This window comes from Cebidichthys violaceus, unplaced genomic scaffold, assembly GCF_023349555.1.
Source record: "Cebidichthys violaceus isolate CVI_PGR_0920_01 unplaced genomic scaffold, fCebVio1.0.p SCAF_1, whole genome shotgun sequence".
NCBI classification, from domain to species: Eukaryota; Metazoa; Chordata; class Actinopteri; order Perciformes; family Stichaeidae; genus Cebidichthys; species Cebidichthys violaceus.
The window spans coordinates 837,270-853,795 of NW_027176262.1; the positions used below are offsets into that span (position 1 = coordinate 837,270).

General features: G+C 45.3%; 1 protein-coding gene across 1 annotated transcript in view; it reads right to left on the reverse strand.

Annotated features, from left to right (window-relative positions):
* Window positions 1-1,746: 1,746 nt before the first annotated feature.
* The window catches only part of col4a4 (collagen, type IV, alpha 4), a 24,773-nt gene continuing 9,993 nt past the window's right edge, over window positions 1,747-16,526 (reverse strand). Inside the window, exons 10-47 of the mRNA XM_068704937.1 lie at window positions 16,030-16,092; window positions 15,859-15,894; window positions 15,374-15,415; window positions 15,164-15,244; window positions 14,875-14,919; window positions 14,332-14,394; window positions 14,137-14,181; window positions 13,970-14,023; window positions 13,761-13,821; window positions 13,568-13,672; window positions 13,326-13,481; window positions 13,041-13,130; window positions 12,662-12,822; window positions 12,480-12,552; window positions 12,253-12,359; window positions 11,900-12,083; window positions 11,650-11,718; window positions 11,455-11,562; window positions 11,207-11,275; window positions 10,885-11,034; window positions 10,555-10,716; window positions 10,236-10,403; window positions 10,007-10,150; window positions 9,566-9,673; window positions 7,815-7,993; window positions 7,626-7,689; window positions 7,399-7,473; window positions 7,191-7,298; window positions 6,893-7,000; window positions 6,696-6,767; window positions 6,137-6,265; window positions 5,937-6,044; window positions 5,699-5,854; window positions 4,660-4,908; window positions 4,297-4,413; window positions 4,011-4,199; window positions 3,533-3,816; window positions 1,747-3,195 (exon numbers count right to left, since the gene is read on the reverse strand). Of these exons, the coding sequence (XP_068561038.1) occupies window positions 2,932-3,195; window positions 3,533-3,816; window positions 4,011-4,199; window positions 4,297-4,413; window positions 4,660-4,908; window positions 5,699-5,854; window positions 5,937-6,044; window positions 6,137-6,265; window positions 6,696-6,767; window positions 6,893-7,000; window positions 7,191-7,298; window positions 7,399-7,473; window positions 7,626-7,689; window positions 7,815-7,993; window positions 9,566-9,673; window positions 10,007-10,150; window positions 10,236-10,403; window positions 10,555-10,716; window positions 10,885-11,034; window positions 11,207-11,275; window positions 11,455-11,562; window positions 11,650-11,718; window positions 11,900-12,083; window positions 12,253-12,359; window positions 12,480-12,552; window positions 12,662-12,822; window positions 13,041-13,130; window positions 13,326-13,481; window positions 13,568-13,672; window positions 13,761-13,821; window positions 13,970-14,023; window positions 14,137-14,181; window positions 14,332-14,394; window positions 14,875-14,919; window positions 15,164-15,244; window positions 15,374-15,415; window positions 15,859-15,894; window positions 16,030-16,092 (4,446 nt within the window). The 3' untranslated portion in view covers window positions 1,747-2,931. The remainder of the gene's footprint in view (window positions 3,196-3,532; window positions 3,817-4,010; window positions 4,200-4,296; window positions 4,414-4,659; window positions 4,909-5,698; window positions 5,855-5,936; window positions 6,045-6,136; window positions 6,266-6,695; window positions 6,768-6,892; window positions 7,001-7,190; window positions 7,299-7,398; window positions 7,474-7,625; window positions 7,690-7,814; window positions 7,994-9,565; window positions 9,674-10,006; window positions 10,151-10,235; window positions 10,404-10,554; window positions 10,717-10,884; window positions 11,035-11,206; window positions 11,276-11,454; window positions 11,563-11,649; window positions 11,719-11,899; window positions 12,084-12,252; window positions 12,360-12,479; window positions 12,553-12,661; window positions 12,823-13,040; window positions 13,131-13,325; window positions 13,482-13,567; window positions 13,673-13,760; window positions 13,822-13,969; window positions 14,024-14,136; window positions 14,182-14,331; window positions 14,395-14,874; window positions 14,920-15,163; window positions 15,245-15,373; window positions 15,416-15,858; window positions 15,895-16,029; window positions 16,093-16,526) is intronic.

Sequence of the window (16,526 nt, forward strand, 5' to 3'; positions counted from 1 at the left end):
CCGGTGGAGCATCGCGGGGGGCTCTGGTCCAGTCTCACTCACTCAACATGAACCCACTGGCGTTGTGCTGCTCTCAGCCAATAGGAGCAGAGAAGAGAAGCTTATCTGCTCCTATTGGCTGAGAGCAGATCCGAAGAGCCAATCACAACCCAGGAGAAAGGAAAGGAAGCAAGGAGGGAAGTGAAGGAGGGAAGCATCTTCTAGCTGTTCCATTAATGTATAAATAAATATATATTTTATTTAAAAGTCTCACTGATCTGTGGTTTGAGTTTAGATTTAGTCCAAACTTAACAAAGTGGTTTTCATATTAATAATATTTAAACAAGAAATAATAATAAAATGTAAAATAAAAACATATATCTAATATTTAAAAAGAAAGACATGGATGTGAAAGAACATGTACAAGTACACAGTAGTAATGATACAAAAGTACATTCTTATTTGTAGATCCTTTACTTAAGTAAAAGTACCACAGTTTAAAATAACCCATCACAGCGTCTGGTTTAATCCAGCATTACTTATATTAAATTATTAATATTATTATTGTTCATATTAATAATATTAATACTATTGTTAAATTAATATTATTCATATATATATATATATATATATATATATATATATATATATATATATACATTCGTGATCGATCTGTAAAGTAACTCAATCTGTCAGTAAAAAGTACAATACTTCACTCTCAGATGTAAAAAGAAGCATGAAATGGAAGTATTTAAGTAAAGTACACCAAGTATTTGTGTAAATGTACTTGTACTTGGAAATAGCAGAAGCAGCGTTTCTGTTTGATGTTCAATGTTTTATTATTTACTAAAAGTTTTAGAACTTCAGGAGTTTAACAGACGGGTCCTCTGAGGCGAAGTCGTTGGTGTAGAGAAGAGCAGTGGGGACAGACCACATCCCTGGGGGGTCCAGTGGTGATAGTCCAGGTACTAGACCACATCCCTGGGGGTCCAGTGCTGATAGTCCAGGTACTAGACCACATCCCTGGGGGGTCCAGTGCTGATAGTCCAGGTACTAGACCACATCCCTGGGGGTCCAGTGCTGATAGTCCAGGTACTAGACCACATTCCTGGGGGGTCCAGCGCTGATAGTCCAGGTACTAGACCACATCCCTGGGGGGTCCAGTGCTGATAGTCCAGGTACTAGACCACATCCCTGGGGGTCCAGCGCTGATAGTCCAGGTACTAGACCACATCCCTGGGGGGTCCAGTGCTGATAGTCCAGGTACTAGACGAGTTGGGTTTGAGTGGTGTTGAACGCTGAGCTGAAGTCCACAAACAGAACCTTTCTTAAGTCCCTGGGGAGTCGAGGTGTCACAGCATGTGGTCCGGTCCCATGTTGACCGCGTCGTCCACCGACCTGTTTGCTCGGTAGGCAGACTGTAGGGGGTCCAGCTGTGATGGTCTTCAGGTGGGTCAGCACCAGTCTCTCAAAGGACTTCATGACCACAGTCGTCAGGGCGACAGGCCTGTAGTCTTTCATCCTTCTGACATTTTACCGATCTCGTGTTCCTTATCTTATTAATATTTTTCAAATATTTCTTTATTTTGGTGATATTTGTTGGATTTTTTTTAATATCTTTTCGGGGGTTTTTCTAATATTTTAATACTTTTTTTATTAGTTTTTTTTCCCCCAAATATTTTACCAAGATTGTTTTTATATTCTGTCATTTTTCACAAACTAAACTTTTGCACTAAAATAAAGACTCGGAGTGGAATTGATGCGATTTATTGAAGTTTTCCGTCCACAGAGAATAAAATGTTTCACAAGTGTTAGTGAGAAGTTTCCTTCTACAGAGATTAAAATATCAACGACAATAAAAATATGATGACAAAGCACCCCCCCAGGTAATAATGAAGCCCCGCCCACTTTCTTTGCACCTGTTCGTCTCATTTGATTGGTCGTCTTTTATGTGCTGACTGATGGTTTTACTGCTGAGCTGAAGTCCACTTCTTAACAAAGCAAAGCATCATGGGAGCTGTAGTGAAGTTAAGTGTTTGTTTTGTCTTGAGGTGTTTGAAGATAAAGAACAACAAATTAGGGGGCGGGGTTTCACCGTGTCATCATTTACCAAAATAAAACAACAACAAAAAACCAAATGAAACGTCAAAATAGCACCAACATTAATTTCATGCTAAATAAATACTCTGATGACATTTACAGTAAAAATATAAAACGGTTGAGTTCCAATATATTTACAAATCTCAGAGAGATAATGCAGAACCAGGACCGGAACCAGGACCGGCACCAGGACCGGAACCAGACACACTGAACTGTAATCAGACAAAAACCCACAAACCCTCCACTCAAGATTTTACAATTAAGATCAAACATTTTCTATCGTTTAGTTTGTCAGACAGATCTATATTCATTGAACTTTGTTTACAACACAAAGACACAGTGACGACTCTCATTAAACTGAATTATTAAGATTAAACACAGCATCAGGTTCTGGTCCTGCATGGTCCTGGTTCTGGCTCTGGCTCTGTAACTACACTGAAACCAAAGAACATGAATAAAGAACGTTTAGTCGAGCTGAACCCGTCCGGTCTGAAAGAACACTGGAAAACAAAAACACGGTTTCAAGGTTTAATGTCAAATATATTCACAGCTTCTCTCCCGACGTATGAACAAAACACTGACTGACCAATGACACGCCGTCACAAACTCCCAGCTGACCAATCAGAATGCTGCTTTCACTTCTGGAGGCGGGGCTTGAGGTTCACTCAGGTGTTCTTCTTGTCAATGCCACCAACCAATCAGAGGCTACATCACAGGATGTGACATGTGTGGAGGAGGAGGAGGAGGAGGAAGAGGAGGAGGAGGAGGAGTGGGAGAAAGAGGAAGAGGGGGAGGAATAGGAGGAGGTGGAGCTAGAGGAGGAGGAAGAGAAGGTGGCGCTCCTCCTCCTCCTCACTCCCTCATGCAGACGCTGCACCTCCCGATGCTCTCCCTCTGCCTCCAGCCCTCGGTCAGCGTGGTGGAGGAGGTGCGGTCACGGTCAGAGGAGGAAGAGGTCTCCACTCTGGTCAACCAGAAGCTGTAGATGTTGGCGAAGTAGTGGCAGGTCCCTCGGGGCCCCTGACACTCCACGAAGGGCTGGGCCCTGAAGTCTGGCAGACAGCTGCCTGATGATGTCAGAGACTGGCCGCCGCCCTCATCGCCGGCTCCCGTGTGCTGCAACACAGGAAGTGACATCATCACCATCAGGTGTCAGACGGGCGTCCTCCAGACAGATGTTTCATGGTTCAGAGTTAGTTTACTGAAGTTAACGATACTACTAGATACTGTTAAGGAGTACACAGGATACCGCAGTAGTAGTATTAGTAGTTGCATGTAGTATTAGTAGTAGTATTGCCTTAGCTTGTGCTAGTGTTAGTAGTAGTAGTTCTAGCAGTAGCAGTAGAAGCAGCATAACAGTATTAGTAGTAGTATAATCAGTAGCACCATTAGCAGCAGTAGTACTGTAGTAGTAGTACTGTAGTAGTAGTACTTCTACCCCTGCAGTACCCACCATGAGGAACGAGTATCCGGTCCACAGGTTCCTCCAGTTGGGGGGGCAGTCTGGCTGGTAGGAGGTCTGGCTGTGCAGGGCGACCGGTGAAGAGGGGGCTTCACACACCACACAGCGGCTGATGTGGTCCTCGATGGAGGCTCCACCCACCGGGATGCTGGGGACAGCCGCCGTCGTCGACAGCCAATAGGATTTGTCGTTACGACTGGCGTAGGAGCAGGTTCCCATGTTACAGGAGGAGAACGGCATGGTGGAGAAGACCCGCATACACGAACCCGCCTGACCTGCAAACATCATCAGTACTACAATGTTAGCATAGCTTAGCACCAATCAAACCAAACTCCATTCAGAAACGAGCATTTTAAAACGTTGCTTGTCGTCTTGCGGGGTGAACTAAAAAAACAATAATGAAAACGTACACACGGAGTCCACTATATATTCTGTATATGTATTTATATATATTTATTTATTTATATACCCAGGTCCTGAGTGTGAGCCTTCTCCTGACCCTCCAGGTACAGCAGACTGTATCCGACCCACAGGACCCTCATGTTTAGTGGGCAGTAGGGAACCGTCTTTGATTGGCTGTGCAACACCAACAAGAAGCCCGAGTTCAAGTTTTTGTTTGGTCCACGAGGACCGCGGTCTCCCGTTGGACCGGAATCACCTGAGAGACACAAAGACCACAGGGAGTTGCATCAACAAAACAAAATCCACACAACAACTGTAACTCAGTCAGAGAGACAGACGGGTCCAGGTCTCACCTTTGGCTCCCAGGACTCCGCTCTCCCCCGGCAGGCCTGGCCCTCCTCGGCCTCCATCTGGACCTGAAGATCCCTCAGGGCCTATGGGTCCCTGGGACCCGATGTTCCCCTTCCTACCTGAAACACATCGTCATCACCTTCATGATCAGCAGCACAGAGAAGAAAACTAATGGTTGTAGTTTCACATCAGAAGATGTTTTGGAGACTTTTCGGTTGCTGTCTCTCAAGAAGTAAATTAACCTGAAGTGGTTCTGGATTTGATTTTATTGGGATGACTTTGGTGGAATTGGTTCTTCGGAGCAGAGGGTCTGAGTGTTACACAATAAATATTCATCATGACCTGGACCACCAACTGTTTCTCACCTTTGGGTCCAAGTCGGCCAATTTCTCCCTGGACGCCGACATCTCCATCCAGACCGGGGGGGCCAGGGGGTCCTGGGGGACCCGGGGTCGCAGGAGGGTAAGTTGGGCAGGATGAGACTCGTCCCATCTCCCCCTTTGGACCCACCGGTCCAGTGGATCCCTTTGGTCCTGGAGGCCCACTGGGACCGTTGCAGCCTCTAGGACCCCGATTACCAGGTAATCCCATCAGGCCAGAAGACCCCCGAATACCTGATCACACACACACACACACACACACACACACACACACACACACACAGATGTAACTAAGTAACTCTGCTGTTGGTACTTTCTTTGTTCTGGAGTGAGACATCCTCGTCTCAAACGTCCTCTCTTTGTCTCTTTGTCTCTTTGTCTCCTCTCAGTACAGCGTGAGACTCACATCATGATCAGAGAGAAGGAAACATCTGAGAAACATCTGAGAACTCTGGTCGTCTCAAACACAACAAAACCCTCACAAGTAAGTTCATCACAACATGTGACTCACAAGCAGAACATCAGTCTGTTAGTGGAGCAGCCATCAGGTAACGGTAGTGATGTCACACGGTAGTGATATCATACGGTAGTGATGTCACACGGTAGTGATATCATACGGTAGTGATGTCACACGGGAGTGATGTCATACGGTAGTGATATCATAGGTTAGTGATATCACAAGGTAGTGATATCACACGGTAGTGATGTCACACGGTAGTGATATCACACGGTAGTGATATCACACGGTAGTGATATCATACGGTAGTGATGTCACACGGTAGTGATGTCATACAGAGTTTCATCACAAGAACAGGATCATCAATGAAAGATGACTGAGATCATTGTTTAGCTGATCATGGATTTTAGAGATTTTACAACTTCTTGTGTTGCTGTTCAAAAAAGTGTTAGCACTGTTAGCTCTGTCGGCGCCGTTTGCACTGTTAGCGCTGTTAGTGCTGTTAGCTTTGAGCCGTCGGCTCGCCATGTTGAGAGCCGTGTAGAGGCAATAGATAGGCAGTCTGACCTTTCAGTCCTGGATTTCCGGGGATCCCTGGCAGTCCTTCGGGCCCCTGAGGTCCCTGGGGGCCCCCTGGCCCCTGGCACCCTGTGTCCCCATTGTCCCCATCATCACCAGGTACTGGAGTGTTCTGACCCGGATCCCCCATGTCACCAGCACACCCTGAAACACCAAACAAAGATTGAAGGTCATCCAGCGTGATTTATCTGTTAAAGTTGATTAAAGCCAAAATTTTAAGTCTGACCTGGATCTCCATCCGTTCCAGTAGGGCCAGGATCTCCACGAGGCCCTGGGATTGGACCTTTACAGTCTGTTCCAGGTTTACCTGGAGGTCCTAAATCCCCTTGTGGTCCTGCAACACATAAAGAGCAATCAGTCAAACTGATGGATCACTGTTGGTCTGTCACATCCTGACCCCGGTGGCTGAATCACACTGCTACAGACCTTTGGGTCCTGAGGGGCCTGTGGGTCCTGGTGGGCCGGGCTGAGATGAACCAATGGGTCCTGGGGGACCTGGAGGACCTTTATCCCCTGGAAGACCAATAGAACCTGGAGCACCCGATTCACCCAGACCTAAACAGAGAGACGGACGTTACCATGGTGATGCTGATGACTAAACTGTATGTACTGTGTACATATATATATATACATTTCTGGAAAAAACTTCATTAAGTTTCACAAAAACAGGGTTTTGTCTCAATAAAGTTTTGTCTCTTCAAACGAGTTTGGGGGTTTGGTCTCCTTGTGGAAGTTTCTGTCAGTAATGAAAGATAATAAAGCCAAAAACCTCCAACCTCAAAGTTCTGGACTGTTGTTCAGTTTAGACGTTTGGGCCAACCTCGCCGTGCGAACGAAACACAGAGGCTACGCTGTTTTCTCTTCCTGTTTCCCAGCAGGCATTGCGTGTTTACTCACAACACATGACACACGTCGATGCAGACGATTGGCAGAGAGATTTACAATTGAAAAGTAATCCAACCCCTAACAGCACAGAGACTCATACCTCTGGTCCCCATGTCCCCCTTCACTCCTTTCAGTCCATCCAGTCCGTGAAGGCCGAGCGGTCCAGGAGGACCTGACGCACCAAAATCATTCATATAAATTAAACAAAGCGTAAACTTGTTTTGAACCAACTCACTAAAATGTCCTCTGAAATATGTCAGGTAGGTATAATAATAAGAAATGGGGTTCAGTTCTGACCTTGGAGTCCCGGGAAGCCTGGAGGTCCTGGAGGACCATCACCACCGGCTTTACCAGGTAGACCTGGAAGACCCGAACGGCCTCTGGGACCCGGGGGACCAACCACACCTGGAATAAACCAGACAGACAGACAGACAGAGAGAGAGACAGACAGACAGACAGACAGACAGACAGACAGACAGAGAGACAGACAGGCAGAGAGATATGAGTCAGCATTTTCTACTTCCTGTTCCCTCCTCCAGAAGTCAATGTGTCTTCTGTAAAGACTTGAGGAAGGTCCACAGGTGAGCTTCTGTACCTGATGGGCCCAGTACCCCCTGATCGCCTGGATCTCCTTTGCATCCTCTCTGTCCTGGAAACCCGATGAAACCGGGTCCACCTGGATCTCCTTGAGGTCCAAGAGGTCCTGAGAGAGACAAACAGCTGATTCATCCAGAAACTCAGTCAAATTTAACCAATATTAAAACATCAGAGTCACTGCAGCTGAATCAGAATCAGATCATCACCTGAGGGCCCGAAGTCTCCAGGAAGCCCGTGGTCTCCAGGTGGACCAGGGAAACCAACAGAGTCTCCTTTATCGCCTGAAACGCAAAAAAAAAAAAAAACGTTACACGGCGAGATAAAATCCATGGTTTCTCTCTGTATTTCATTTATGAAAGGACCCTACCCCCCCAATCAAGACTTTTAAAAAGAAAGTCTTGGTGGGGAGGTAGGGTCCGGGGTTAGTTGATACCTTTGGATCCAGCACATCCTTGGCGACCGGGTTCTCCAACTTTTCCAGGACATCCCAGGTCACCCTGCAACCGAAATAGGTCAATATTTCTGAATATATCGCAAACAAACATTCTGAACATTGCTTTAGTAGCTTTATGGTTCACATTTGATTGAGATTTTATTAATGCTAAAAAGTCTTCTATCTTACCGGATCTCCGGTCTCCCCTGGGAAGCCAATAAATCCTGGTGGTCCTGATTGTCCAGGTGATCCCGGAGGTCCTGGTGGTCCGTAGGGCCCAGAGAGTCCTGGAGGTCCGATGATGCCTGTGGGTCCGTTGATGCCCGGACACCCTGGCTTACTGGCAGCTCCTTGCACACCTTTATTTCCTGTAGAGAGTGAATTTAATGTTAAATCCGATCACGTAGCTGTGTCACAGAGACACACACGACATCATGGGAAAACTCCACTTTCAGCATTACAGACTAGTTTGTTATGGGGTTCAGTTTGTCCACAGTTCTGCTGGTATCATTGTTATCATTGGCTTCTGTGGGCCGAACAAATCTCTAAAATCTGATTGATAATGTCTATCACCTTCTACTTAGGCAGGAACCTTAAGCCAAAGCTTCATGTGTTAAAGCTGCATTCTCTCTAGTGTCCACCAGGGGGCGACTCCTCTGGTTGTATAGAAGTCTAGTCTAAAATGACTCTACTTCTCTCTTGATTTATTCCCTCAGTAAACATTGTAAACATGAGTTTATGGTCTCAATCTCTAGTTTACAGTCTTCTTCAATACAGCATGATGTTCATTTAGTACATTATGCTCCATTTAGAGTCAAACAGACCATAAAGCAGGGGATGCTTTAGGGGCGGGGCTACACACTGGTTGACAGGTCTCTACCAGAGACGTATACGGCGTCTCTACGTCACTCCTCCTCAGTCCATATATGGTCACTTCCTGTTCACTGGTTGATAAAAAACAAGATGACCAGAACGCTAAATTCTAGGCTTCATAACGTCCACAAATCACAACGTCTAGGTGTTTAGTGTGGAGGCAACCAGGGGCCTGTTGTTCGAAAGTAGAATAAAGACATCCAGGATAAGTGGGAAAGCCAGGTTGGACAAAGTCTCATAAGTTCATCCTGGCTTAATTGGTTGTTCGAACGCCGAGCCAGGCTGAGGAGGGGCGGCTTTGTCAAGCCAGGTCTAACTAATTTGAGTAAGTGCACGGCCACGGCTTTCTTCAGTAGACCACAGAGATCGATCACAGATTCACTGATGAGACTGATGATGCTGTCTTGAAGTTTGGAGACGGACTGATTAAATGAGTCGTGTAATTAATTGCAAGCACCTTTGCAAGTGCAGCCATTTCTAATGACTGTAATGACTGCAATAACATCAGATTTGAACTGGCAAACAATATGAAGGGTGTTTATTTACAATGACGAACACACGAATAGGCCCCAATTATGAAAAAGAACTATTGTAATAGGCTAACTTTATTTATTTTTTTAATTTGATCATGTTCTGTTTTATTTATTTTTTTTAAATAATAATTTAGCCTACGTGTTGTTTGTTTAAAAACGAGGCCAATGCGTAGCCTTCATCAGAACATGGACTGACTGTATAAAACACATTCATTTCTGACTCCAAAGATAAGACAACAGAATCAACTAAGCTTGGCATTCAGCCTGGTCTGGAGCAGGCTAGCTGCAGAGAATAAATCACCATGGTAACTTGACCAGGATAAAGTTATCCAGCTTTCGAACAACCGACTGCAGGCTAAATTCTGCCAGGATAACCAACATATCCCGGCTTAATCCCTTATCTAGGTTTCGAACAACAGGCCCCTGGAGTACCTGAACTCAGCACCGAACCTGTTGATCTAAAAAGGTCATGACCCTGCCATTTCCTGTGTGACATCACACCCTGACACTGGTCTCTATGGTAACAGCTCTAACCCCGTGATCCAGGAAAGCCGTTGATGCCCGGCGGTCCTTCTTTCCCTCGGTCTCCTTTGATGGGGACAACCTTGGTCTCTCCTGGAGGCCCCAGGGCCCCTTTAAAGCCTGCAGGATAGCATAAGATAATCTTTTATTAGTCCCGCAGCGGGGAAATATACAGGATTACAGCCACATAGTGGAGTATATATATATACACAGTGTAGTGCAAACAAGAGACATAGTAAAAAAACAAGAGCAAAACAAGTATTATAAATAAGTAATAAAACAGTAAAGAATATTAAGTAAAAAAGTAAAAAAATATATATAACTAAACAATAACTAAAATATTATCTATACAGACAGAATAAATGTATATTGCACATATTTTTTGTGTTGTGTTATATCACAGTACAGTAGTAGTAGTACTATAGTGGTACTATAATAGTTATGTAGTAGTACCTTTCTCTCCTTTCTGGCCCTCACATCCTGGACCTCCATCTCGTCCATTGGACCCTCTCTCCCCGGTCCTCCCCGGGGCTCCGAGGGCCCCAGTCCATCCAGGGGCCCCTGGCCCTCCATCCTGGCCTCGCGGCCCCATCAGACCTGAAATAGTAAGACGGTTAGTATTTCCTGTGAAGCTGTAATCAGGAAACATTTAAACTCCGGTGTGTTGGTGGGGGGCGCTCACCTTTCTGACCGTCAAGCCCCGGCAGGCCAGAGTTGCCGCCGGGACCAGTGGGGCCCTGTGGCCCCGGGTACCCTGGAAAACCTGGAGAGCCTGGTTTACCTTGAGGGCCTTGAGGGCCAAAACCTGGAGGACCCTCCTGCCCGATCTCACCATTCTCCCCATAAAAACCTGAACACAAATATGAAGAAGTACAGTATGGTGACGTTAGTAGAGTAAAGTCAAATTAAATGAAGTAAGTGAAGTTAAGGAAAGTAAAGTAAAGTAAAGTAAACTACAGTAAAGTAGAGTAAAGTGAGCGTCCTTAGGAGCCAGAGTTTACCTGGGGGTCCTATGGGTCCTTGAGGGCCAAAAAGGCCCATGGGACCAGGTTTCCCTGCGTCACAGAAGTCAGGTGTGGGCCCCTGGGGGCCGGTCATACCTGGGGCCCCATCCTGTCCTCTCTGGCCTTGCACTCCAGGGCCCCCAGCCAGACCCAGGAGTCCTGGACAAACACAGGAAATAATGCAATATATAAATTTACATTTCTGGGAAAATTGGCTTGAAAATTGGCTTGAAAATTGACTTGAAAATTGACTTGAATTGATTTGAAACAAAATCCTATTGTAGTCTGTTTTTATTGATCTATTGATATTCAGGTCCAGTTCTTCACCTTTTAGTCCATTGATGCCGGGGGGGCCAGGAACTCCTTTAGGTCCCTGAGAGCCCGGTCGTCCCGGAAAGCCAATGGGTCCTGAGGGCCCGACATCAGAGTCTCCCGCTGGGCCCCTGAGTCCAGAAGAGCCCGGGAGCCCCGGAGAACCTGGTAAACATAATGACAACATAACTGATAATGACTCTACTGGCTTTTTATGATTTATCCAAACCGTCTGAATCTTCTGGAGCCAGATTCAAAGTAACTACGTTTGATTCATAAAGAGGGTCAACAGATGATGACAGTGTGAGTCATATCACAGACGGACAGGTGACTCTACCTGGATCTCCACCAAAACTGATGCCTTCAGGTCCTTCTTCTCCGGTATCACCAACAAAACCTGGAGGTCCTGCAGGAGGAGGAGAGGATGTATGTAAAGATAAAGTCAGGGACAATGTAAAGAACAGGTGTGGTACAGATGTGGTACAGTTGTGGTACAGATGTTGTTGTGGTACAGGTGTTGATGTGGTACAGGTACAGGTATTGGTGTGGTACAGATGTTGGTGTGGTACAGGTGCGCTCCGGTACCTTGTCGTCCAGGTGGTCCAGGCAGTCCAGGCCGGCCTCTGTCTCCTTTAGGTCCATCAGGTCCAGTGATGCCACGAAAACCTGGAGCACCCAGCAGTCCTCTGTAACCTGGAGAGACAGACGTCAGACAAACAGGTTAACAGGGTGTCAGACAGACAGGTGAGCAGACAGCCAGCTGTTGTAGATGGTGTTTACCTGCATCCCCTGTGTCTCCTTTCTCTCCGGGTGCACCGGGGTTTGTGGGCACACAGGGAAGATTGTCCCCTGCAAAAACAGGAAGAGTCAAACGGGAAGAGGAGGAGTCAGTTGGAGTGGGAGGGGTCAAATGTGACGTGGGAGGAGTCAGAGTTGGAGTTTTGGGAGACGTAATGAAATTGTTGTAATGAGTTGTTTTTTTGCAGATTTTACACTTAATTAAAAGTTAAATTCAGATTGATCTCCATACCTCTAACCCCCTTCGGTCCTGGGGGGCCAGGGAATCCTTCAGGTCCTGGGTCCCCAGAGTCCCCACGTTGTCCTACTGCTCCAATTACACCTCGTCCAGGGGGGCCTGAAGGTCCCGATAAGCCCTTTAGCCCTGGAAGTCCAGCGAGGCCTCTTTCTCCGGGAGAACTGGTGAAACTTTCTCCCTGAAAAGAAACAGAGAAGTGATTTAAATATTAGAAAAGTCAGAACATCATCAGCAGTAACAGAGGAAAGTGAAGTCAGCACCTGCTACAGGCTGCAGAGTTCATTACAGCGACAATCCATCGATATTAGAGTCTTGTTGGTCTTCAAGGTTTTCAAAGTCTGACTGACCTTGGGGCCGGGGTTTCCAGGGGCCCCCAGTAGCCCATCGAGTCCTCTTCTCCCTGAGAATCCTTGTCTGCCTACTGGGCCCTGCTGGCCCCGGTTTCCTTTCCCACCTGGAGACAAAAAAGGCCAATCAGAACCATTGAAACACCAACCGGACATCATGGCTAAAGTCTTTTCCACAAAACTCTTGAGACAGGAGAGTAAAGTAAGTATTTAATGATCGAACTCACCTTTAAAATCCACCACAGTGAAATCTCCCTTTTGACCTTTGAACCCTTTGACGCCTGGAAATCCACCCAGACCCTGCCAACAAAACCATCCACCAGTAAATCAACTAGTTAATTAACCAGTTAATCAATCAGTAAATTACATAAATTACAATTCATCTGGCTGCTGACCCCCCCTGACTCACCTGTTGTCCTCTTTCTCCTGTGTCTCCAGGAAAACCTCTCTCTCCTCTCGGCCCTTGGGCCCCTGGAGGTCCTGTAAACCCTGGAGATCCCAGGTCACCCACACTGCCAGGGGGGCCCCTCAGCACAACTGGGGGGCCACAAGAACAGTCGCCAGGACTACCTGAAAAACACACACACACACACACACACACACACACACACACACACACACACACACACACACACACACACACACACAGGTAGATGTAACACATGTGGGGTTCCTCAGGGAAACATCCTGGAGCCTCTGTTCTTTCTATTAAACCTGATGACAGGGATGATGACACCTCACACAATTAAAACTAACAATCAGTCAATCAGTAATGTCCAGACACTGACCTTTGAACCCTAGGAAGCCTTGGGCCCCCGGGGGCCCCGGATCACCTCGACATCCAGACTCTCCGGGGGGCCCGGGAAGACAGTAACTACCTTTAAGAAAAAAACAGGGAGTCAGCAGGACGACAACAGGAAGTGACCGCTATTGATTATTAAACATTATAACAGAAAAATAACTTCACTCAACAGATATAAATAACTTTAGATGACGACATCACCAGGTGTTTCTGACCGGTGTAAAACCGCAGGTGTGACACCAACAGGGAGAAGAACTGTGTTCCTTGGTACCTGGACTCCCCTGTTCTCCTTTCAGTCCTCTGGGTCCGGGACGTCCTGGTTTTCCAGGTTCTCCAGGTGTGGGTCCGCCTCTATACACCTGACCTGGATCTCCTTTGTCCCCTTTGGATCCCGGAACTCCTCTCTGACCCACAACACCCGCTGGACCTGAAGAGGAATGACAGAGAACTTTATTCATCGTCATACCACCTTAAAATATGGATGAAGCTCGTAAATGTGCTGCAGGTACCGACCTGGTGTGGATCTGCCGGGGGCTCCGGGGGGGCCATGCATTCCCATCAGCCCGATGTCTCCCGGAGGGCCCCTCAGTCCGGGGGCCCCGGGGTCTCCAACGTCACCTGGAAGACAGGAAGAAGGCAGTCAGCTGACATCAGACCACCGTGATGACATCAGTCAGCTGATCAATCGGTGTGTAATGATCCGAACCTGAGTACATGACATCCACGTCCTGAGGGAGACCTTTAGGACCTGGATTTCCCAGCATGCCCTGGGAAAACACACAGGTTCACTAACGAATACTAGCCAATTATTATAGCATGTGTCTTTGGTCAGTATTCAAAGCGACCAATCAGAGGAGCCACTGTTCATTCCATCCCTGCACGTGATTGGTCGGCAGAGATACATCACAGACTGACCTTAGGACCCTCTCGTCCAATCAGACCCGGGAGACCTGGACTTCCTCGGATCCCCTGAAAAAACAGGGAAAATCCCAGTTTCTGATTGGCTGACAGGTCTATAATTTAACTTTCATGAAGTTGTATAATTAGCTTAATTATTATTAGAGCAGCTTTTGTGAACTCACCTTGAATCCTCTGTCTCCGGGCAGACCCGGGTTACCAGAAAATCCCTGAGACACACAAACACATCAGACTGAAGTTTCATTGTTGATCTGAATATAAAGAGTTCATGTTCTAATCAGGACGATCAGGTTCACTCTGTAATCTGACTCAATACTGATCAACACTGATCAATAAGGTGAAGACGGAGGGTTACTCACCCTGGGACCAGGAAGTCCCACAATGCCTTTCTCTCCTTTGAGCCCTGTGAGAGCGTCCAAACCCTGAAACCACAAACATCATCAGTGTTCAGGAGAACCATGTGTTCAGTAGAACCCTGTGTTCAAGAGAATCTTGTATTCAGGAGAACCTTGATTTCATTAGAACCCAGTGTTTATTAAAACTCTGTGTTCATTAGAACTCTATGTCCATTAGAACCCCATGTTCAAGAGAACCCTGTGTTAAGGAGAACCTTGAGCTCAAGAGATATTTGTGTTCAGGACAACCTTGATTTCATTAGAAACCAGTGTTTATTAGAACCCTCCATTCATTAGAACCCCGTGTTCAGGAGAACCTTGAGTTCAGTTGAACACTGCGATCATTAAAAAACAGTCTTTGGCAGAACTCTGTGTTCAGGAGAACCTTGTTTTCTGTAGAACCCTGTGCTCAAGAGAAACTTTTGTTCAGAAGAACCCTGTGTTCAGAAGAACCCAGTGTTCCTTTGGGCAGATGTTCCAGAGGTTCAATCAGATACCTGAACTTACCGGCAGTCCTTGATTTCCACAGACTCCTTTAAGCCCCTGAGTGCCCTGAAGAACCAACAAAACCCAACATTAGAACCAACAGAACCAGAACTACAGCAGATCAGTGGACTAAGTACAGTAGAACCACAGTAGAACAAGGACACGTAAACATTACATCTGTAGTTGTAAAAGAGTTTCAGGACATTAATAGTAGAACTACTGTAGAACCGAATAGAACCACAGTAGAACTGAAGTAGAACAGTATGAAGCTGTGATCTGATTGGCTGTAGCCGACTGAAGCCCCACCCACCTGTTCTCCTTTAATGTACAGGTCTTCTGGAGGGTCGACGTACTCAAACGGCCCCGGTGGCCCCTGGAGGCCCTGATCCCCCTGTGGACAACACACAGTACTCTAATACTACCACAGTACCACACAGTACTGCAATACTGCCACAGCAGAGTACTACTGCTAAAGTTGAGAGTAAAAAGTAAATTGTTCTCCAGAAGAAAATGTTTGTACCTCGTCTCCTTTCTGTCCCGGAAGAGATCGACCTTTTTCTCCCTGAAACACATTATGATCTATAATCAATAACCATAAACACACCGTCACCTATAAATAAATGTATTAATACAAACATTATGATCTATAATCAATAATACATGGGTACTCTGATTCTTTACTTCAAATATTCAAAAGTATTATCAGCAAAAAGTATCAAAAGTAAAAGCACTCCGTTTGCAAAATGGCTCCATTATTAAAGAATACAACATTATTGTAATTGTATCACTAATAAATACATATAAGAGTATTTTAATGATTTTAATTAATTTTTTTAATTTGTTTTTCTTCTTAATTTTGTTATTGTTTATTTTATAATTAAATAGTAGTAGTAGTAATGTAGTGGAGTAGAAGTATAAAGTAGCAGAAAATGGAAATTAACAATTTAAGTATGTCAAAAGTGTACTTAAGTACAGTACTAGAGTAAAAGTACTTATACTACTTACAGGTGGACCCCTGGAGCCGGGCCGGCCAGGGAGACCCTGTAGAGACAAACACGCATGTACATGTACACACTGTGAGTACATTTATCAAAAGTAAAGTACTGTACATTTAAGAAAAGTAATACGTATTATTAGTAGTAGTTGTATTTATCAGGTGTGTTTATCAGGACTGACGTTGGTCCCGTCCAGTCCTGGAGGACCCAGAACCCCCATCGGACCGGAGAGACCCGGTTCCCCCTGCAGACAGAAACTCCTCTCAGTAATAGTACACACAAAAGTAAAAGTACTCATTATGCAGAAAAATATCTCATTTAATGTGTTAAAATTGTTATATTTATAATTCTTTTCAGAATCAGATACTTTTGAATTTAATTTAAATGAACTTGTTAAAAAATGCTCTAAAATACATTTTATGGATCTTGAAACAAGAAAAAAATGACAATATCATAAAATAAGATGACAATTATGAAGTATTCAAGAAAATACTTGAAGTAACTTGAAGTAAGTTCAAAAATATACAAAATAAAACGTTACAGACTGAAATGACTCAATAAGTAGATTTTGTGCTCTGAAAAATAAAATACATCACTTTTTAAAAATTGTTAATATGTTCTGAAAGTAAAATACAAACGTAGTGAAGTAAAAGTACAACATACTGCTGTTTGTTATGT